The sequence below is a fragment of the Nematostella vectensis genome, chromosome 8 (assembly GCF_932526225.1).
Source record: "Nematostella vectensis chromosome 8, jaNemVect1.1, whole genome shotgun sequence".
In the NCBI taxonomy this organism is placed as follows: Eukaryota; Metazoa; Cnidaria; class Anthozoa; order Actiniaria; family Edwardsiidae; genus Nematostella; species Nematostella vectensis.
In genome coordinates this window covers 14,346,631-14,369,506 of record NC_064041.1, presented here as the reverse complement: position 1 = coordinate 14,369,506, position 22,876 = coordinate 14,346,631, and the positions used below count along the sequence as shown (strand labels likewise).

The 22,876-nt window shown below is 40.4% G+C and overlaps 5 protein-coding genes across 5 annotated transcripts; 4 read left to right on the top strand and 1 right to left on the bottom strand.

The window, feature by feature from the left end:
• Positions 1–926: 926 nt before the first annotated feature.
• LOC5510496 (apical junction component 1 homolog) lies at positions 927–3,425 on the top strand. Its single transcript, XM_001630909.3, has one exon. The coding sequence runs from the start codon at positions 1,683–1,685 to the stop codon at positions 2,700–2,702; it is 1,020 nt and encodes a 339-aa protein (XP_001630959.2). The 5' UTR covers positions 927–1,682; the 3' UTR covers positions 2,703–3,425.
• A 3,384-nt stretch (positions 3,426–6,809) lies between these two features.
• Positions 6,810–11,252, bottom strand: LOC5510495 (zinc finger protein ZFP2). Its single transcript, XM_048731647.1, has 3 exons — positions 11,232–11,252; positions 11,016–11,107; positions 6,810–9,206 (listed from the first exon to the last, which is right to left on the bottom strand). The coding sequence occupies exons 2-3, from the start codon at positions 11,049–11,051 to the stop codon at positions 6,864–6,866; spliced, it is 2,379 nt and encodes a 792-aa protein (XP_048587604.1). The 5' UTR covers positions 11,052–11,107; positions 11,232–11,252; the 3' UTR covers positions 6,810–6,863.
• Positions 11,253–11,320: 68 nt separating this feature from the next.
• On the top strand, positions 11,321–15,110 carry LOC5510480 (all trans-polyprenyl-diphosphate synthase PDSS2). Its single transcript, XM_001630908.3, has 3 exons — positions 11,321–11,914; positions 13,450–13,775; positions 14,650–15,110. Exons 1-3 carry the CDS (start codon positions 11,422–11,424, stop codon positions 15,010–15,012), a joined length of 1,182 nt encoding a protein of 393 aa, XP_001630958.2. The 5' UTR covers positions 11,321–11,421; the 3' UTR covers positions 15,013–15,110.
• Positions 15,111–15,406: 296 nt separating this feature from the next.
• Positions 15,407–18,244, top strand: LOC5510474 (probable 28S ribosomal protein S16, mitochondrial). Its single transcript, XM_001630907.3, has 4 exons — positions 15,407–15,600; positions 15,799–15,869; positions 16,393–16,450; positions 17,123–18,244. Exons 1-4 carry the CDS (start codon positions 15,484–15,486, stop codon positions 17,246–17,248), a joined length of 372 nt encoding a protein of 123 aa, XP_001630957.2. The 5' UTR covers positions 15,407–15,483; the 3' UTR covers positions 17,249–18,244.
• Positions 18,245–18,548: 304 nt separating this feature from the next.
• LOC5510464 lies at positions 18,549–21,988 on the top strand. Its single transcript, XM_032379676.2, has 4 exons — positions 18,549–19,961; positions 20,291–20,543; positions 20,926–21,133; positions 21,341–21,988. The coding sequence occupies exons 1-4, from the start codon at positions 18,770–18,772 to the stop codon at positions 21,536–21,538; spliced, it is 1,851 nt and encodes a 616-aa protein (XP_032235567.2). The 5' UTR covers positions 18,549–18,769; the 3' UTR covers positions 21,539–21,988.
• Positions 21,989–22,876: the final 888 nt, after the last annotated feature.

The window sequence follows — 22,876 nt, the reverse complement described above, 5'->3', positions numbered from 1 at the left end:
AATGCAAAACACTTTCCAGGCCCGTAGCCAGGGGGGGGGGGGGGGGGGAGGGAGGAGGCGAAGCGCGTGTCACAATATAAAGAATCTCTAAAGAAAATCTCAAAGACATGAGATGATTTTTCGGGTGTTTTCGCTTGTCGCGGACGCGGTTTTTGAAAGGATGCGGTTATGACTCAGACAAAAGTTTCGCCTACTCACTCATGAAACAGGAAGAATTACAGGGAGCCCGTTTGGCGTCGCGTGGCATAGATATACGATGATGGAACAGGAAGGTCATAGCATGGCCGTGTCTGTCAATTTAGACCAAATCAAGTTAATTGATACTGCTTCTACGTGCTTTATCAACATCCATGATAAAAGAATGTATTAAACAAACAAGGAGCAAGCTTGTTTATGTATGGGAATACACGTCTAGAAATATCCGCGGTCCATAGTGCAAGGTTATTGACCGTTTATCAAACAAACAGGAGCTAACAGACTGTTATATGGAGTACGTGTTATTAGTAATCACACGCAGCCATTCTACGTGATTACAGGGGTGACAAATACTTGACCCACCCTCTCCCCCCAGGGAATTCCGCTAATTGTTTGCTAAACTATTTGGCTACGAATGGAAATTCTGGATTGGCCAAGGTTAAGAGTAAAGCGGTTCTTTGATGGAATGAAAGAAAATATATCTGACGAACTAAAAGCAAAAACTTTGTTTACTGTCCGCTTACAGTTAAATGATATCTTCTTGCAGACATCCTCTAATTATTACTATTTTTTTTTTTTGCTGCAGTATATATATATATATATATATATATATATATATATATATATATATATATATATATATATATATATATATATATATATATATATATATACAAATGACTTGGGGAAATAATTCATGTATTCAATGCGTGACATACATACATAGTTTTATTTAACTTTATTCCTTTTCCCAGGTTCTTTTTCTTGTAAAAAACAACATATTTCAAGCAGCCAATTTGGCGCGTTTTCGGGGCTGCCGCTATCACTGTGTGGCATACGCAGCTTTCTTAGTCATTTTCATTTTCCCATAGTCCTTTTACTGAAAAAAAAAAAAACATTTTATAAGGAGCCAACTTGGCGCGGTTCCGGGGCGGCCGCTATCCCAGTGTCACGAATGATGTTATTTCGACGTGCATTGCGTCGCTTGAGGTAATAAATGACTCGCCAGACAATGACATTTGTTATTGTGATTGTAATCGGATTTTGTTGACATCACACCATAGGCTTACTTGAACCCAGCAGTCGATCGTCCAAATTCTCGATCCAAAACCATTCTATTTTTCAATGGGAACGGACTATCCAATACTACTCAGCTATTGTCATACGCAGATTCTTCGCATTTCACAACACGTTTTTCAAGGGTATGTTCTTGGTATAACTTTAAGTGCATTCCGTGTTCCACTCCATGTGATTCCATTCTTGGTTTTCCTTCACGCTGTTGTCTAGTGTGGTTGTGTGACGAAGCGTGCGGACTTCTAACCCTTGATTGACACCCGCTAACGACGATATCTGGCGTACCCCACAACAGCTGTCTAGATGTCTCGCGAGACTAATGAAATTTTTGATTCGGTGTTTGGTCTTGAAGGAAACCCCTGCATTCGATTCTAACTTCTTAACCGGGCTCGACTCTGCCTGAGCTATTTAACATGTACTTATGCGTAGGGAAGAACTCGAGCAAACGCAACGCAAGACGGACGCCCGACTACACAGATATATTGCCCATTTCCCCGACCAAAATCATCAAACCCAAATTCATGGACACAGGCGAACAAAATGGTTTCATTGCGGGCTACACGAAGCCCAAGGGAGGTAGGCTACATAGGTTGCATTCTTTGAATTTGGATGTGAACGCGAATGAGCATACGAACGAAGGGGAATCGAAATCAAGTACGCTTCCACGACGGCATACAACCAAGTCACCGCCGCCTAAGCCACCTCGCGTCATTCCCCCAAAGCCGCCCAGGCTAATGGAGAAAAAGGTTTTCACCTGTGAGAATCCGCATTGTCAGAAGAAAGAGGAGCTCTTGGGGATAGTGGAATTGACGTTTAAGTCGTGCAAGGCTTGCTTTACTCATTATTGTTCGCCCGAATGCCGTATACTTCATTGGCCAGAACACCGGCTTGACTGTCAGTACGGCAACATCGAGTGTCAAATGGTCGAGATTCTAAACCTCTGTCAGACTTCGCCAAAGGTACATTTTTTCTTGAGTGAAATCACAAGAAAGAATTACACAAGAAAGGGCCGTGGCGCTTTGATGCTAATCTTTTTGTCGCCTACATCAGCTGAACTATTTGTAAAATCCGGTACAGAGTTTTTCAACGACCGCCGAAACACGCCGAGTTATTCATCTATGCGGGAAATCAAAAACGCCGGAGTGCATTCGAAATACCAGAAAGAGTTACTAGAGGCCGTGGGAAACTATTCCCCGATACATGAATTTGTGATTAATGTGGCGATAGTCGTAGGGAGGACGATACAAACGACCCCGGTCCCTAGGAATAAAGTGGCGGCCGTCATCCGACATATTAAAGTACCATTACACCCCGAATTTAATTCACGGACATTGAGTCCTCAGAACAGCCAGGAACACATGTCCCCAGTATCCCCGCGAAAACTCAGTGACATAGAAGTATTAGGGAACACCGTACGTCGAAAATCACTATAGGGCGACCCTGAACGCATTAGAATCATAACAAATACAGATATGACGCGCGCGTCATCTAGTGGAAGACGTCAGTATATCCGCTAGGGTGTATGAGTCGACTTAGGGATGAATAATTAAGCGGTGTATATAGTATTAATCTCGCCAAGGAAAAGTGTTTGAAGTGGGTATGAAGTCATTGCGGTTGTATAATCGGAGTATTCTAGAACCATAAAAATGCGACATGGATGCATATATCAAAAGGGTTTTTGGAGGAATTGTCTGGCGCCAGCGATTTCAATTCATTAAGTCTTTTTAGTCGCTTTTCGTATTAACGCGTTGTCTGTTAGCGATTTGAAAAGGTTTTTGTATGATAAATTAAACTCAAAAGCATTGTGTGACCGCTGATGACTCGTACACAAAAATGCGGGTGTGAGATTGTAAATTATTAAATACTGAGAAAATCTGCATAAAATGCATCACGATAGATTAATTTTCGCCGAAAGTCCTTTTGCATTGGTCAGGCGGCGAAATGTTTATGTTCGCAAGTGAGTGTTTTTCCTGAATATCCGCGTTGAAAACGGAAACAAGTACAGATTATGGTAATCTTGGTAAACACAGATTATCGAAAAAGCTACAAATTCCAGCCTGATATCCTTATAAATATCACATCAAATACTCATATATACGCGCCCACGATATCGAAAGCAAAGCTTATATATTTAAGTATTAAAAATACAAAGCATATACGTTTGTTGTTTTATCCATAGTGGCTGAGTTGTTTGTCTTGGGTAGTACAAGACTCTTGACCTGCCACATGCCTCTCTCGTAATGCGCTAAGACTTATTACGTACGCGCTTCTGTCATGTCTTCAACATTTATGCTCAGCCATCACAAGCTGAGACGCGCGCGCGAGGCAAAGCAAGTTCTTTAACCGATACATAAGCGGGAGAAAAAGACGTGATCTGAAAGACACACTGTATTATATAATCTAGGCGTCTATCTTGGGAATTCAGCGATGCGTTTATCGGCTGAACGGGGATATCTAGACTTTGTTATTCTGGTCTGTGAGCTAGGAAAGTATAATCCAAATTTCTGCACCTTTGACTGAAGCGGCTTTTAAAAAAAACACATAAACGACATTTGACTCCCCTCCTGTGCGAGCGCAATGCTGCTCTTTCCTGCATTCGAAAAAAGGGCGTCGTTTGTACACAAAAAAGTCTTTCATCACACGACAGAATGGACGAGTGGCAGTACAGCGGTAACAGCAGTACCCAGCCCTGACTGATAACGGGGCTTTGATAACCCAAGGCTGATATACATTCACTTTCGCACGAGCTAGCTTAGTTTCTCTGCAACAGCTATCCCCCCACCCTCCCACACGTCAAATATAACCCGGCCCCGTGTGTGATAACCTAAGGCTCATATACATTCAGTGTTGCACGAGCTAGCTTAGTTTATCTGCAACGTAAACTAGACCCCCCCCCCCCCCCCCCTAATTTATACGTTTCCCATGAATCACCGAGGGCTACGACACATTGATTTTCGCGTGGGACGTAAGCTGACATACGTCTGTAAGTTATTAGACGTCGTGTCAATCAATTGTTAATTTTGTCATAAAAGGGAGGCGGTGTAGTGGAATTTCATAACGAGAAAAGCTTGTTTACGCCGGGATTAGACTTGAGTACACAAAGTCGCATTTTTATGATAATTCTTGATTGGTTGTAAGGGTGTGTAACTGCTGTTATCTTCTCCTTTAAGGCTGTCGATAGCCGTATTGGCAGTCGATGCCAAATGTATTTTTGTCAGTGTAAATCATGCATGTCCTTGGGGAAAAATAACATTTTATGCAAATTGCGTCAGAACCTGCCAAAAGGGAATAAAGTGCAACTACACTACCCCTCCCTATAACTCACGTTTCTTCACACCTATAAGAACTTGTTCCTAGCCTTATCAAAATGATCACACCTTGCTGAAAAATCACAATAGAATCATTGGAATCTTTTTACATTACACACCAAATTATGCTTTTTTTGTAATCTACATCTACATACCACTATAGTGCGATGCGCGCTACCGTATCCACCATCACAAATTGTTATAGTGCGACGCAAGCTACGGTGGCCACCATCACAAATTGTTATAGTGCGACGCGCGCTACCGTATCCACCATCATAAATCGTTATAGTGCTATGTGCGCTACCGTATCCACAATCACAAATTGTAATAGTGCGACGCACGCTACCGTGGCCATCATCACAAATTGTTATAGTGCGATGCGCGCTACCGCATCCACCGTCACAAATTGTAATAGTGCGATGCGGGCTACCGTATCCACCATCACAAATTGTTATAGTGCGACGCACGCTACCGTGGCCACCATCACAAATTGTTATAGTGCGACGCACGCTACCGTGGCCACCATCACAAATTGTTATAGTGCGATGCGCGCTACCGTATCCACCATCACAAATTGTTATAGTGCGACGCGCGCTTCCGTGGCCACCATCACAAATTGTTATAGTGCGACGCGCGCTACCGTATCCACCATCACAAATTGTTATAGTGCGATGCGCGCTACTGTATCCACCATCACAAATTGTTATAGTGCGACGCGCGCTACCATATCCACCATCATAAATTGTAATAGTGCGACGCGCGCTACCGTATCCACCATCATAAATTGTTATAGTGCGATGCGCGCTACTGTATCCACCATCACAAATTGTTATAGTGCGACGCGCGCTACTGTATCCACCATCACAAATTGTTATAGTGCGACGCGCGCTACTGTATCCACCATCACAAATTGTTATAGTGCGACGCGCGCTACCGTATCCACCATCACAAATTGTTATAGTGCGATGCGCGCTACCGCATCCACCATCACAAATTGTTATAGTGCGACGCGCGCTACCGTGGCCACCATCACAAATTGTTATAGTGCGACGCGCGCTACCGTATCCACCATCACAAATTGTAATAGTGCGACGCGCGCTACGGTATCCACCATCACAAATTGTTATAGTGCGACGCGCGCTACGGTATCCACAATCACAAATTGTTATAGTGCGACGCGCGCTACCGTATACACAATCACAAATTGTTATAGTGCGATGCGCGCTACCGTATCCACAATCACAAATTGTTATAGTGCGATGCGCGCTACCGTATCCAACATCACAAATTGTTATAGTGCGACGCACGCTACCGTGGCCACCATCACAAACTGTTATAGTGCGACGCACGCTACCGTATCCACCATCACAAATTGTTATAGTGCGACGCGCGCTACCGTGGCCACCATCACAAATTGTAATGGTGTGAGGAGCGCTTACGCGCCCTCCACCTTTCATGATAAAGTATACCGGAATCCGAAAGTCACAGGTTTACACCATGTTCGCCCAGCTGATTGGCAAGTGTTTCATGTCAGTCAGATATTTATCGATTGCTTGTTGGACCTAGTAACTAACCATAACTGTTAGGGCATACGGTAGCGCGCATCACACATTAAAATTGATTAATACTCATTTTAACATACCTTGCTGATATAGTATACAGTTTTCTAGCGGTCATTTTCGAAATGACCCTTGTCTTCAAGTCCCTGTCAAGAAACATTGCTATCCCACACATAAATAATGAATCCTGACACTAGAAAGACTCTGACGTGTTGGCTCTAAACCCAGTCTCTTTGTAATACCCTACAGCCAGTTGAAGTCACACGTCCATGTAATGCAGTTTCTATTGGTACAGTACAACAATAAAAGAATAAACAAACAATAAACAAAAAAAAACTGATCTTGATGTTGGGCCAAGTCATTTGATATATGGGTAAATGCATTAAACCAATATTTCAGCAAGTCATGTTTGCCTGCGCTTTCAAACAGCATTTTGGTCCATGCATTGCTCCCTACTTTTCACTGTATGTGCTATGATCAGTCATGATCACACGAGTGTGATTAGGATGATAAAGTACCAAGCAGGAACATATTCGCTATAACGCCACAAATCATACCACTAATTATTCTGGTGCAGGGTCAGGAGATGATTATGGCCTTCCAAAATACCTTTTGCAGTAGTATCCATGATGTCGCTAGACAATCCATAGGGCAGTTCTCAGTTTTTTTTTTATGGCTTTATGTTGTTAGGTTGTGGAAGGTGTGGTCCTATTCCAAATCAACATTTCTAATCAATGGATTCATCTTTGTCTGTGCTTGAAACGTTCATACACTTATGATTCACCAAACTTGACTTGTAGAAAAACGACTTCCCACAGGCTTTGCAAGAGAAAGGTTTCTTGTTTTTGTGCATTTTTAAATGTGCTGTGAGATTACTCTTTCGTGTGTAACTCTTCTCACACCAGTTGCATTTCCACATTTCCTGTTCCACGATTCTATGAGACTCCTTGTGTTTTTCTAGAGTGTGCATAGTTCTAAATGTCCGCCCACACTCAGGACATGGGTGCTCTGTGATAAAGTGAGCAATGCACTTCTTTTTCGTCGCAAACTCCTTGCTGCAGATTCCACAAATCTGTGGACCTGCATGTCTGCGTTTGTGGAGGTTGAGCGTAGTACTGGACTTAAAGGTCTTACCACACTCCTTGCACTGATGTGCTTTTTTGCCAGCGTGTTCTTTTAGATGCCTTGTGAGGAAGGATTTCTTCAAGAAGCCTTTACCACACTGATCACACTTGAGTTGTCTATCACTGGTGCGACGGTGGCATTGATGATCATGTTGATTACTTCTGGTTTTAAAACCTTCATCAGCATCCTCTGAGGTTTTCTCATCTGAAGACTCATGCATTCCTGCCGACTCTTCTTCTTCACCAGTATCTGCTTCTGGTTGAGATGGACTTTCGTTGTGAGAATCCAGGTCACCATGACAATCCTCTATATTTACGCATTCTTGGTAAATATTCTGCTGACTATGATCAGGCATTGTAACAATCATTTCCTGTATCCCTGTTTGTGAAGAGTGGTCTTGTAAAACCATTCTAATCTTCTTAGATGGCGAGGGTTTGGTGCCTTCTTTGTGTCTTTTACTTACATGCCTTTCCAGCAGACTTTTCCCGTGAAACAACTTCCTGCAAAATATGCAACTCAAGTCGTGGTTAGATGACACATGCCTTTCCAAATCTTCAAGCGCTGTGAACTCCTTTTTACAAAATTCGCATTTTGTTGTTGAAGTTTGATGGACTTTCTTCATGTGATTTCTTAGCGCCCTTTTGCCTGTAACCATCTCATTGCATGAGTCACACTTTAATAAAACATTCGAGTGGTTTGATGACAGATGGCCTTCCAATTCTTTGAGTGTAATGAACCTTTGCCTACAAAATGTGCATTTTGTAGTTTCCTCCTGATGGGATTTGCTTATGTGAACTCTTAGCCGCTTTTCACCTTCAAACAACTCATTACACAATTTGCAACTCACAAGAGCATCTGAATGGACCGATAACACATGGGTTTCCAACTCCTTATGTGTTGCAAACCCCTCTTTACAATACTTGCATTTTGTTTTAATAGCATGTCTGCGGAGGTGGACCTCAAGCAAATAACTGGACCGAAAAGATTTCCCACACTCTTTACACGGGAATACACACTTGTGACTGCGTTCGTGGTAGTTAAGCTCAGATCTTAACCTATAAGATTTCCCACACTCTTGGCACTGGTAAGGTCTTTTACCTGTGTGTAGAGTGAGATGATATGTGAGGGAGGATTTTTTCAAGAAGCCTTTGTCACATTGTTCACACTTAAAAGGTCTTTTGCCAGAATGGAGGTGCTTGTGAACCCCAAGATCACCGCTGGTCTTAAAAGCTTTTCCACACTCATTGCACACAAATGGCCTTTCATTTGTATGCACACGGATGTGCACTATTAGTGTCTGCTTGGTTGCAAACGCCTTGTTGCAAGTTGAACATGCAAAAGGCTTTTCCTTGGTGTGGGTCAGCATATGTCTTCTTAAATCCTTTTTAAGTAAGAAGGCCCAGTTACACAGGTCACACTTGTGAGGCTTCTCTAAGTTGTCATTGTGTAGCTTTACATGATCTTTCAGAGTCCACTTGTGTTTGAACCGCTTATGGCACTCGTCACATTCATATGGTCTCTCACCGAGGTGACCCTGTTCATGGCGGCAACACTGCGACTTTGTCTTGAAGCACTTTCCACAAGTAGAGCATGCATATGGCTTTAAGGCTTGTTTATCATCAGACAAGGCATTTTGTGTTTTCAAAGGCTCTGTTTCTTTACTTATCTTTTTTTCTGTTTGAGTTGGACTGTTGTGCTCAACTTGAACTTTTTCTGTATTCATTCCTGTCTTATTAGGCTGAGGGACATCATTGATTCCTGATGGCAAGACTTTAGTAAAACCCTCTATCTGAGATATGCCACTAGCCAGGCAGGCAGGATCAGTCCCAAGCCATACAGGTGGAGAATGTATCTGGGCTTGTGAGATCAGTAGGGCATCAGTTGTGATGTTGGACTGCAACACAGATTCAACAAGTTCTATTGTCCTTGCTACTTCTCCAGGTGTCTGAGAATTGAAGAATTCAATTTGTCATTAGAAATAAATACAATGACAATAGCTTCCAATTTTGTTGTCCCTTTCTGTAGGATTACACCCATTTGCCAAAAAATTCCAAATTGAACAAAACAAATGATCTAGTAATGTGGGGATAATATTATGGTATTTTATGAAAAAAAACTCTAACAAATTTACTCTGTTAATGAGATTAAGCCTTAGGTAATAATGCAGGAACTTTGCCACAAACATCGTTTCTCTTAGAGAAACACTGCAAAAAAAATTTAGCCATATATAAATATGATTATAATTCATAGGAAAACAATTGGCAAGAATTTATTTGTGTGAATTAGGATAGCAGCTAGTAAGATAATAAACCAACAACTACAGCTTTGTCAATGAAGACAGGATATCCATTTTAATCTGATTTGTGTTGAACTAAATTTTGCTTATACATCAACTGTTAGTTCCTCTACACCCTCTGTGAGCCTGGGCTACCTGTGGTTAGGGTGCTAGGCAACAGACCAGGTTTGACATATCATGAGACAGCCTGGGCTACCTGTGGTTAGGGTGCTAGGCAATAGGCCAGGTTTGACATATCATGAGACAGCTTGGGCAAGGAGACAAGTGTGATAAACTTCTGCCTCATCTCCACACACTGGCCAAAGTCACAATATATGACAGCTGTCCCAAAATGCCAATAAAAGGGAATTTGACCCTGCAAAAGAAGTACTGTGGCAGCATTTTCTATAGTTTCTTTTCTGTTAACTCCTCTTCGTACACCATTTCAGATCAGCTGTGGCCGACCAGTCTGTGGCATTTTGGATGCGCGTGCAACATTGTGAAAACAGTTGGTTATTTTTATTTTTTGTCAATATTCCAATTATTCTATTACTTTTATAGGACTTTTTATCCATAAACTAAAATACAATTTCAATTAAACAAAAACACGTTGAAAAAAAGTGTTTAATGCACTAGTCATTTGAAACCCCCACCCATGGTCCTGGGGAATTGTGGGTTTAACGTGGGGGTTTAGAGCACTTTTAAACAAGAATCTGTATCAAGGGGGTGGGGGAATAGATAGTTTTTTACTCTAAGACTTGTCCCCACCATGGGGGCTTGGAGAAAAATGAATGACATCACAAATGTACTTTGCAAAAGTCATGTCAGTTTCTGGTTTGAGACTGTTTCTCTTCTGTAGCAAGCAATTCCATGTATCAGCATGTGGCAAGCTGCATGGCGAAATGTGCAAAAATGAATATGAATGATAAATAACACCAGATGAAGACAATTTATTGATAGTTTTTAGTACAAATTCCCTGGCTTTGAAAGATATAGACTTTTTACAGGTGACTTGTTGTCGGGTAGTTGCCTATAGTTTGCATCCCAAGGGGTGGGGGCATTTGACTGCAGTTTTTTCTTTTTTTGAGGGGGTGGGGTTGCAATTGACTAGTGCATAAATAGTGTTAACTGGTCAACAAAGCCTTGACCATGGTTCTAGAATGCACAAAATTGCAGAAAATGTACCTAAAGTCAGACTTATATGATTGTTAGATGATTACTTTAAAGTTATAAACAATATAACAACAACGAGATCTGCAAAAGAGCTAGAATTCATGACTAATATAAATAATGGCAGTTTTTCGTGTCACACGATACCGAGAGCGGGAATAAGTAAAAGCGATTCACGTTTTTAACAGCACAAAAATTCAACATTTCAGCATTAAGTGCATTAATGCCTTAACCTTTTAAAGAATTTCAAGTAAAGTAATACCGAAGGAGAGCTAGAATTGAGTGCAAATAGTCCTGTAACGTGCTCACCTCATTCGACACAAACGAAGTGGAAGGGTCCGCCATTTTGAATGCTAACGAACCAAGCAACCGAACTGTTGATCGAAGTTTCCCAAATGTAGCTAAACAATTAAAATTCAATATTTCAGAGTGTTTTTTCCATAGAAATGCAATCAATTCATATATCTAAAACGATAAAAGACATTGCTAAAATAAGGAATGATCTAACGTTACGGGAAAGCTCACCGGAATTATTAACTATAAAGGAAAAAGACTCGGGTTTCCTGTGTTTTATTTTCTCTTCCGCTGACCAAACATTGAGCCCAACTTAGAAAATTGAACCCACAACGTTGAAGGGAGTCACGTCCAAAGGTCGCTCTTTCTCATGAATTTCCGTGAAATTCTAATATCTTTTGATAGATAAAGTTATGCGAGTATGTTTTCTTTGCGTTTTAGTCTAGCATCGCGTGTGCTTAGCTTTGGGACAAAAGCAAATCAGCTTTATTCTGTCAACAAAATTGGCAACCACCATGCAGCAACAAATGTATTGTTACGTAACAAGTCACGTGATTTATGGACAGCCAATCAACAGGACGACTTAACTAAAGCATTATCAGATGCAGAGAAGCTGGTTGGCTACCCAACTTCTTTCCTGAGCTTGCGTTGCCTGCTCAGTGACGAACTATCAAATATTGCAATGTACATGAAGAGGCTTGTCGGCAGCCGACACCCGCTAGTGAAGACAGCACGGGGCTTTGTGTATGACGGGCAGTACAGCATGCAGACTAGAGGTCTGTTGGTATTGCTGGTTGCTAAGGCAGCAGCTCCTTGTCTCCCTAGCAACAAGGTGTCAATGGAGCACGAGGCAGTTTCTGGGATTTTCCCAGGACAGAGGCAAATAGCTGAGATCACAGAAATGATTCACACAGGTGCAGTATATTAGTCAAACCCATGTTTAAATATTTGATTTTGGGCAAGCAACTCACTGTATAGTACCAGAACTCCACTTTTGCACTTAACCATTTACACTAGGTAAACTAAAAAAAAGCTGACACTGGGTTATTTAAGAAAAGATAGGCACCCTTCCATGCCCACTATATATGTAGTTGTTGTTTAAAGGGAATCCCTATATACAGTCGAACCTCTATTAAGCGGCCCTCTATTGAGCGGTCACCCTTTATTCAACGGTCATTTACCAAAGTCCCGAATTTTCCCCTTTATGTTTACTGTAAATTTGACCTCTATTGAGCGGTCACCTCTATTAAGCAGACACAGTCAACAAAGGAGGGTACCAATTGGTTGATTTCATTGTTTTTCACCTCTATTAAACGGTCATCATCAATATTTGTCAGCATGACAACAGATAGTGCATGTCATATTTCGTCATATTTTTAACTGTCTAATCTAATTACTATGGCTAATCGTCTTGTGAGACTTGTGTGGTCTTGTGCGAATCCGTCGCATCAAATTCCTTGATTACCAATTTCCGCTTTAGCCAGCTAGAAGAAAAACTGTCACCTTCAAATATGTATTCACAAGGAATCTTGAGTCCATAGCCACCACCTCTGTTTACCCACTTCCCTTTGACTACGACTTTCTCACAGTTCGTAGGTCTCTTGAGATATTTGGTAACCCACGTTGACATCAGTTTGGGAATATGCCTGATAACTTCGTAATCGTCAACTAGAGTATTCGGGTGACCGGCTCCATCCATCACCGTTTTGTCGGCTTTTTCTCTTACGATTGCAACAGCATTCGGATCCTTTATGTTAGTTGGTTCCCGCATAAGTTTGTAAACATCTTCCAGTGCTGGTTCTCACTCAGTCATGTATTCATGGTATCCCCGAATGAATGCAACTGTGTCAGATTTGTGAGTTTTTGGGTACGGCAACGCACTGCGAGTTTTTGATTCGACTTCCAAAATCGCGCAAACTCTTAATCTCATCAACCTTAACGCACTCACTTACTTTACATAACGCCAGCGAAAGTAGCTCATGCCCATAGAATTGGGCAAAGCCACAAGAGCCGTATAGGCAAAAACAAACTGACTAGGCGGTTTCAAACATTTCTGGATCAAATTGGAATGCACCAGGCCCCGTCTTAGGGCTAACATGATTGTTACTGTTGTTTATTATAATAAAAAGTTCTTACGTATAATTACAGCCCGATTTACCCTAATTTACGGGCGAAAATAGTGAAACCTCTATTAAGCGGTAAACCTCTATTAAGCGGTCACTAAGCTAAGTCCCGAGGGTGACCGCTTAATAGGAGTTCGACTGTAGTTAGTATAGATACAATGAAAATATCTTTTGAAGAGCTGATGTAAACAAATGATATAACCCACAGGCATGCTGTTTATCAGTCCTTCAACATTCCCCAAGTGTCTATACAAATTAATTGATTCTGGTACAAAAGTGAAGATAAATAATCAACTCAATCACACTAATTTTTTTGGACAACACAGCATACTTGATTCACAATGGAGTGGTTGACTTGGCAGCAGTTCCTACTAAAGAATTCAAAGACATGGAGTTTGGAAACAAAATGAGTGTGTTAACTGGTGATTTTCTACTTGCAAATGCTTGTACTGGATTGGCTGCTTTGAATGATACCCAAGTTGTTGCCATGATCTCCACGGTGATCAGTCATCTGATGGAAGGTCGTGTCATGAGCTCTGAGTATAACACTTTAACTCTTGACTACTGGAAGGAGATAGTGTTCAAAAGCAAAGCAAGTCTGCTGGCTAACAGTTGTCAAGCTGCTCTCAAACTATTGTCACATTCTACAGAGGTTGGTATAAACAGCATCTAAAAAGTGTATCATAGTTGATTTGTGGGTAGGAGACGGTTTGAGCTCCCTTACTCGATTTAACTTGTGGTGGAAACTCTTGGCCACTTGCACTAACAAAATCACATGAATTTTGGGGAGTCAAACTTGCATGGACTCAGGCATTTGGTAGCAGCGCACACAAATTATTTAGAAAGTTTTTTATCAGAAAGGGCTCATTTTTATTGGAAGATTTGTATCGTCACTCTCTGGTGTGACAGCCGCATCCATTTCTGTGCTTATTTTGGCATGATCTGGCCATTCAAAAGGTCACATGTTTTTAAGTACAAATCACATATTATTGATATAATGAAAATTTCAAATTAACTTCCATCTTCAAAGACTTATTTTATGAAAATTTTTTTGGCAATCCGAGATTAGTGGGATGGGAGCTAACCAGATTAATCCCACATGGATCTTGGTATTTCTCTTTGCCATTCATTCTCATCCCTTTATACCACTACATTTGTCAATCATTCTCATCCATTGATACCTCGACATGTGTTAATCATTCTCATCCCTTGATACCTCGACATGTGTCAATCATTCTCATCCCTTGATAACACAACATTTGTCAATTATTTGCGTCCCTTAATACCACAACATTTGTCAATCATTCTCATCCCTAGATACCACAACATTTGTCAATCATTCTCATCCCTTGATACCACAACATTTGTCAATCATTCTCATCCCTAGTTACCACAACATTTGTCAATTATTCTCATCCATTGATACCACAACATTTGTCAATCATTCTCATCCCTTGATACCACTACATTTGTCCAACCTTTTTCTCTTTATTTTTGTTTCTTAACTTATGTTTTATTCCTTTCAGTTACAAGAGAAAGCTTATGAATTTGGAAAGAACATTGCCTTTGCTCAACACTTGAAGGAAGAATTAGAAAACTTACAAAGCAACCAGCCGGCCATGACCCTTAATAGTGCATCTGTTATCCTTAGTCTTGCTGAACCACAAGTACAAAAAATGGTTAAAAAAGTCAGAGAAAACAGCAATCCTATCAAAAATGAAAGACTCGGCAGAAAAATTATGGAACATGTAATTGCTGGTGATGCACCTCGGCGTATGAAAACCCTTTTGATGGAATATAGTCAGGGTGCTCTGGATGCAGTCTTATATTTCCCTGAGTCTGAGGCTAGACAGGCCCTTTTAAACATAATCCGAACTGTACATCCCTGACATGAATAGCATGATGGGAGTTTTTAACATAGGCTTTAGCCTAGCAAGATTATGACAACAGAAAAAGATCCAATTATTAAAAAAAAGCACATCATGAACTTTCTTCTTAGTTTGATCTTTTTAGTTCTAAACAAAGGTTAGCCAGCTAACTGCTAAAATTAAAAGCATAAATGTAAAAACCAACCCCTCCATGATGACACCTTCTTATAAGGGAAACATATTCTTCAATAAAATCCCTCTCAACAGTTCTTATCAACAATAAATTTATCTCTTCCTTTTTATCACAGTTAAAAAAAGAGGCACTTGATTTTTTCTTTAGAAAAACAACAGCTTATCAAATAATTTTGGTGTCCCTGTGTTTTCAAGAAAGTTCTAGTCTCTCTCTGGTATGTTTTGTGACGCCTGGCACTTTTCTCCATTTTACCTCTGATAGCGAAAATAAAATCGAGTCCATAATGCTTATCTAAAGTTATGAAGAAATCGATTGTAGCTCTACGTTTGGCCCTGTACGGATGTAAGAACAGACCTTTCTTCTATCTGGTCGCATCACATCGTAAGAAAGCGAGAAACCGTGGCTATTTTGAGCAGGTATGCACTCTGCAAATGTGAGAGCGGGTTGTGTGTTGTATTCTACAGACATCAAATTTTACTGGAGCCGTTCATTGTTTGGTTAATCAGGGACATAAAATTGGTGATAGTATTCGTGTTGTTTTCAAATATAAACGTTATTTTTGTGTAGTTTGTTAATTTGGAATCTTTGTTCCTCCTTTTTATCTTGTATTCCAGATTGGCACATATGACCCTTTACCGAATGACAGAAATGAGAAGTTAATCAGTTTAAATGTCGACAGAATTAAGTGAGTCATCAAACCAAATCTCGACTGAAGTAATTTGTGTTGGGAATCATCGTGTGACAAAATAAGTACAGTAGGAATCGCCTTAATGGGTCTCCCATTTAAGGATATGGAATCCTCAGTACTCACATGCTGGAGAGAAGACTGGTATTGGTCTGGTGAGGACGCAAACCTCTTTTCAGAATTAACAATTTGGATCAAACAGATTATCCCATACACTATTTGATTGTCCGACAACTTCTAAAAATTGACCAGCCTAGTCTGTCACCATCTCAGACGTTATTTATTAAGAGGCTCACTCTCTTACTCATGTCTTTTGGTGCAAGTTGTGCTCAATGAAATCTAGCTAGCAATAGTTTGTGCTTAAGTCTTGTGTATTAATACATATAAATATAAACATTTGTTATTTTGAAGTATGCACTTGCGTCTTCTTTTAAAGGGATATATTATGTAATGAACACATTGCAGGTCCCTTTAATGTTAGTTCTACTGTAATAAATGCTAATGATGTCACTCTTGATTACAGGTATTGGTTATCTGTTGGAGCTGAGCCAACACGACCTGTAGCTATGTTGCTTGGACTGGTAAGAAATGTACTTTGTCAGTTAGTGTGGGATTGGTCTATCTGAGTTTTACACTTGTTCTTTTAAGAAATATATTTTTAATAATATATTTTTAATTTTTCAGCACTTTAAAGCTTAAAATGTTCTAGCAATGCCCTAGACATTGATTCCCTTGCATAGCGAATGGCCTTGATGATTATCCCCTAAAATTTGATTGTTTAGGCTCTTTAAAAAGAAACAGAAAAGAATCTTGTTATGACTACAAGTTGCATAGCTAGGGTTTGCTGAGGAAGATTGCGCAAGCATGAATACCATATGAACAAAGCCTAATGTTTTACAATTTTTTTTAAAGTAAACAAGGAAACTTTGTGGTATCAGACGGGCTGGGATGTGTGCACCCCCTGTGAGCCTGACTATATCCACAAAAGGTTTTGATAACAGAGGCTGGTGTGTTTTTTAAACATAATCTAACAAAGAAATGTTCAGGCTTAATGTTCTTATCAAAATCTATATGGATGGCATTGATGAAATTGTGTGTGCATGGGAAGGAATATGCAGTTATTAATCAGAAATTTTGGTCAAATTAAAATGTGCTTGTGGAGTGCTAATGCATTTTTATGATCTTTAATTTTATTCACTGGCATTTACTCAACTTAATCATATTAATAAGTGATTTGACCATTTGTTTTCCAGGCTGGTATATTGCCTGTTCATCCACATAGCATAGAAATAGCAAGTCGCAATAGAGATGCCATCGCTAAGGGAGAAGCCACTGCTACAGATGTGGAGAAAATGGGAGAAGAAGAAAAAGAAAAGTGAATCAAGCAGACGAGGACAGCCATTTCTTAAGATATTAAGAAATATAAAATTGATATCTCTTGTATTTAAAATTTTTGTTGTTACACTAGTATTATTCTAGTATTCATAGATAAATCTGTTGTAAAATAATATACCTTTTATATATATATGTACACTTAAAAAAACTTATTGCATGCGATTTAATCTTTGATTTTTATGATTTTCCAAGCCAAATTTTTCCGTACAAATACAAGAGATCATATGGAGAAAGATGCATCATAAAAACTCATTTTTTTAAAGAATTGTTGGACTCGAACTTAAAAAAAAGTCACATATGCTCACCAAGAGATAAATTACAACAATTAGCAAAGGGGGTAGGGTCAGCATATGTTCTATTGGGCCTTTTAGCCTTTGATATGGGCTGTTTTAACCTATTTTTAAAATAGATGTCAAACCCACACATTATGCTGTAAGAGGTGACAAAAAGGTGTGTTCACAGGTATTTCCTAGGTTCTCTAGACTTGCATTGCATCCTAAAGCAAATGTATCATAGGTATAATATCAATGAACAAATGATGTTTTGTTAGTTGAAACAATTTATTTCTGGTCTTCAACCAGCTTAAGGCACCTGAGAGAATACCTTGAGGGATAGGAGACGAGTGTGTGTTTTTTAGCACAAGTACAGTATTTTCTTATCACTGGACTACAGAGCTGCATCATGGCCAGGCTTTTAAAAAATCAACTGAATGTAAGCTGTTTGGGTTCAAAGCAGTGTACAGCGGCGTAGCCAGGATTTTTAACCGGAGGGGGTGCAAAAGGCCTTTTCAATTTACTATATTTTTGGCTGCTAGAAGGGGGCCTTGGCCACCCCCCTGCCTACGCCCCTGGTGTAGGAACCAAACATCATGGCAAATGCTACTGACAAAAAAAGGGAACACAGCACCACTTCCAGTCTAAGCTGCAAATAACTAATGCAAAAATTTAATGAAACACCAATAAACTATCCTATCGCCCGTACTTCATTGTCAGCTTAGCTGAGAGCGTGGGTGTTTGCAAATTAAGATACTTGCCCATAGAAAACAACAAAAGACATCAACTCTAGAAAGCCAGATTCCCGTGGCCCAGCACCCCTCCCCACCCCCTCTATTAGCCAATAATAAAATACAGTAAATATGCGACATTATCTAAAATACAGGAGAAAATGTCTATTGAAAGGGCCTTATGGCCCCCCTCCTGTTAAAAATCCTGGCTATGCCGCTGCTGAAAGCATCTTACTTTTTGGGGTGCGTTTGTTGGCCATAACTCCGATTGAGAGTGGGTTGCCTGTGGTTTGTGTCGTCGTGCGAAAAATGTGTATCCTCGTCGAAACATTCTTATAGAAGGTTCTTCGCTGCGCAATGCATACTTCTATCCTCCACAATTTTTAGATCCATCTTTTTGGTCATCCGGGACAAGGTTATTGGTTTGCTGAGTCCTAAGGTCCCCTTGCTGTTTAATTAGAACCTGGAGAACTAGACAACTTGTTTTGAATTTGTCAAGAAAATGGCGGCGGACGTAGATGCGAAAGGTCACAGTGATAAAGCGAAGCCTTGTTTTCTCTATCAAGTTGTAGCTGTTTTCAGAGATAAGTGGAACACCGTTCTCACAAGAGTTAGCACCATATTAACGAAAATATATGTAATGCTAGCCCCATTACTGAATTTTCTTATAGCTATTTACACATCCATAGTTTGGGTGTTTACAACACTGCGTAATTCATGGAACACTCTAGTTCGCGCAATACGGGCAGTAATCTACTTCGATTATAAAGCATTTTTCGTGGTATATCTCCGGAAACCTATAGAGTACTACGATTTCTTTAAAGCTGAATTACACCAAAGGCTACGGGTTCCCGTGGAAAATCAAATCTCCGAACTGAAAAACCAGGTCAATATTCAGCTAAGAGAAATAAGAATTTATGCAAGAGGATTTTGCGAACTTTGCCGTCGATTGTTTTTACTGCTGTGCGATCTTGTGCCAGGGGGGCGAGTTACAGTGACTGCGTCCCTTGTAGTTCTTGCCCTGCTTACAGCTTACCATCTGTATTATTACTCAAAGCTTGTGTTACAGCTGCTGGACATTTTGATGTCCATTGTTTGGTTTGTGATGAGTCCGGTCATACTCACATTAAAAGATCTATGGTCTGTCGTCTACAAGATCCTAGCTGTGCTAGGGACACTACTTGTCAATTTCATGTCAATCATTCTGCGATTCCTGACAGCTGGTATCGGATACCTTCTGAGAATTGTGGGGACATTATTGTCTTTCCTAATAAGGTCAATTATGTGGTTCTTGGAACTGAAGTATGTGCAGCTGGTCTGGAGATCAGTACTGAGATCAACTGTCAAGTTTCTAGAACTTCTGGTTGTCGTGGTCATACCATTTGTCACTCTTTTATTAGTTGATGTGAGTGCCTTTTTGGCTAATGTTTCTCTTTACTTCTATGATAAGTTTGCATCTGTCAGTGTACTGGAAACTCATAGCATTGCAGATCCACTCAGTAACTCTAGGGTGTGTGCAATGTGTTTGACACTTTATTGCGTACTGTGGGCATACAGATGGAGAAACAAGTTCCCAAATGCTTACTGCAATGACCTGGATGCATATGACAATGGCAGACAGATGCATTATGTCAAAAGCCACAAGACGGGTGGATATACAAGAGATGCTGGAAAGGAGGGAAACAGAGAGGGAAGTAAGTACAAACAGATCAGGCATACATGTATGGGGACCATAATAGCGCTGTAGCCTACAAGGCAAACGATCCCACTTGCCTCATCAGAAAAGCTAAAAATCTGATTTATTATATATATATATCTAACAAAGGGCCAGCCACAAAAAAGACTGAATATATATAATGCAAAGAGGATTTAAACAAACCCTTGCAGAATAACATAATTAGGGGAACAAACAATGATTTCTCAGATTCACCTTATAACTTCTTGGTCGCATGCCCCCCCCAAAGAAACATCTGTCTGTCTGTCCTTTGTAATGGCAATAATCTAAATTGTGTGTTTTTTTCAGTAAACATCAAATTTAATTCTCAAGCTCATATTTGTGCTGCATTCATCAAAGGAGATTGCACACATGGCCATCACTGTGACAACCATCACTGCCCCCTAGCCTATCATTGGCAGTTCAGAGCCCCCCTTGAAGGCTGGAAAAGCCTGTCTGCTCATGACAATGACATCTTAGAGAAACTATATTGTGATGTATCAAATGATGTTGTCACAACTAGTGACATTTCACCAGATCTATCTTCTTCTGTATCTTTTATGTAAGTGAAAGTTTATTTATTTCTTTAGACCACAGGGCCAGGGGGAGGTAGGACTTCTTTGTATTTTTTTTTTAAATATAAGTAAATGACCAGTAGGGGTGTGGTTCCTCCCTAGCTTTTTAAATGTCTCTGTATCATCATCCTTCCCCTTAATTTACAAAGCTTGCTATCATTCTTATATCCCCAGTGACAGTGCTTACTAACCAAGGGCCATATGTTAGAAAACTGTATATTCGGTTAAATATGCTACCCTCGATAAACAAAGATTACAAACAAAGATTACAAAGGGCTTTCAAAGCTTTAACCCTTAGGGGTGAGGTGGCAGTATCAAGTCTTTGTGGATTGGAGATTTGTGTCTTGATCATAAGTTGATGTGCTTTAGGAGACACCGTCAATCATCAAGCTCGGATGAAAGTCATGTCCGCATAGAGTTTGAGGATATGCGTATTGAGATCAATCGATATCGCACAGACATCAGACGCCTGTCAACACCGTCCTATGCCAAGAAGAAAGGGGCGGAGCCTTTGAGTACCCGCTGGGTCTGGTATCGAGCTGGTGCCAAAGATGGATGTTGGGAGAAGTATGGTCAGGTAAGTACAGACAGCACAGACACTCTATCCCCATGGAACAGGATAGCAAGGGGTTGACCCCCCCCCCCTCCCATCAAAGTACATGACATGGTTACATACCTCCCCCCACCCCCATGTTCCAAACTGGGCACATCGAGCGCAAGGGGTCAATGGGGTGAAGGAGTAGTCTCCCAGCCACGCTTTGATTATTTTATTTGTTCCCATCAGGATGTTGGCGTAAAACAGGAGCGCCTTGAGTCTGCTTTTTGCCGTCGCGAAAGCTCGTACAACTTCAAGTCCCCCGAAGGAGATACGATCCGCATCTACTTCTGCATGAAGCCAATGTACGAACGAAACATGAGCCCGCGGCAATCTGGTCAGCGGAGAACCGTGAGGCGCAGGCCTGAGTACCGGCCGTCATTTTAAATGATCAGTATGGGTGGATTTGATCACTGAGAGAATAATGTGAAAACTGTCGAAATGCATGCTCTGTAAATATTTTCAGAGTAAGTGAAAGGTTTTTCTTAGAATGTAAAAGAAACACGCAACGCAACCCAGTGAGAACTGTTAACCACAAGGGAAATCTGCAAGTGTGCTCTCTCTGCCTCGTACCCAGGCAAGCCCAGTAAACGGTAAACGAGCGACGAGAGAAACCTGAACGTAGTTAAGCGCAAAGGGTCACGGGAAAGAATAGAAGAGTCGTCTTTCTGAAAGGGGACTTAAGATCACGTGAACTTTTGGGTGGAAAATTCAAGCCAAAATAAACATAGAAATGATTGCGCCCGTCACGCCAGAGAACGACGAAAAAAACCTTTTAAATGATAACAAAACCTTTGTGAAAAAAAAAACTTTCTGGTTTTATTCGTATGCACTAAATAACTTGCTTTTTGTTGGTGTTATTTACCAGAGTGAAGTTAGTTCCTTATTCGCAGTTCCTTTTTCGTCTGTTTCCTTATTCGCTCAGTTCCCTTTTCAAATCCGGGGGGTACTTACATGATACCTTTTAATTCGAGTAAACAGTATTTAGGCATAACAGTTTATTCAGAACAAGTCCAACAGCATTTTCGTCGGGTAAATTTCGATGCTTTAACGTGCTCGCTGCTAAGAGGAGCTGTGAACATGAGACTCTATCTGCTACAAAAGGTCAAATTACGAAATGCGTGCAATCGCTTTCACAAATGAATCTAGCAAAAGAGAGGAAATCTACCTCTCATCTAATAAATGTATTTGTATCTTGGGCTTTATTTCCAAACGCATTAATATATTTAGAGGGAAAATATTCACGCTTTACTTGACTACGTACGTATGTCGTGTGAATTTGACCTTGCTAACAAAACCACAATTTGACAGATAGTGTTGTTGTCAATTAACACCTTGGCTACTAGATATGGCTCTGACAAAACAAATAGATTAGTGCAGTGACACGAATACGGGACTGCTCCTTATTCAAGTTAGTTTTCGCGAATAAGGAAATGGAATCTCCCAACGTCCGATTTTGTTTTACGACTTTATCCGAATAAGGAATAGACTATGAAGAGGGTTGTCAGTGTTTGCTCATCATTTCTCAATAAAGGACATGAAATTTCATAACTCCCGATTCTCTTTTACGACTCCTTTCTAAAGAGTTCTCGAAAAAGGAAATGGTATTTCATAACTCCCGATCTCGTTTTAACTACTTATCCGAATAAGGAATAGACTAAAAAGAGGGTTTTTTATATTTTCTAAACATTTCTAGAATAAGGAAATGGTATTCCATAACGCCTG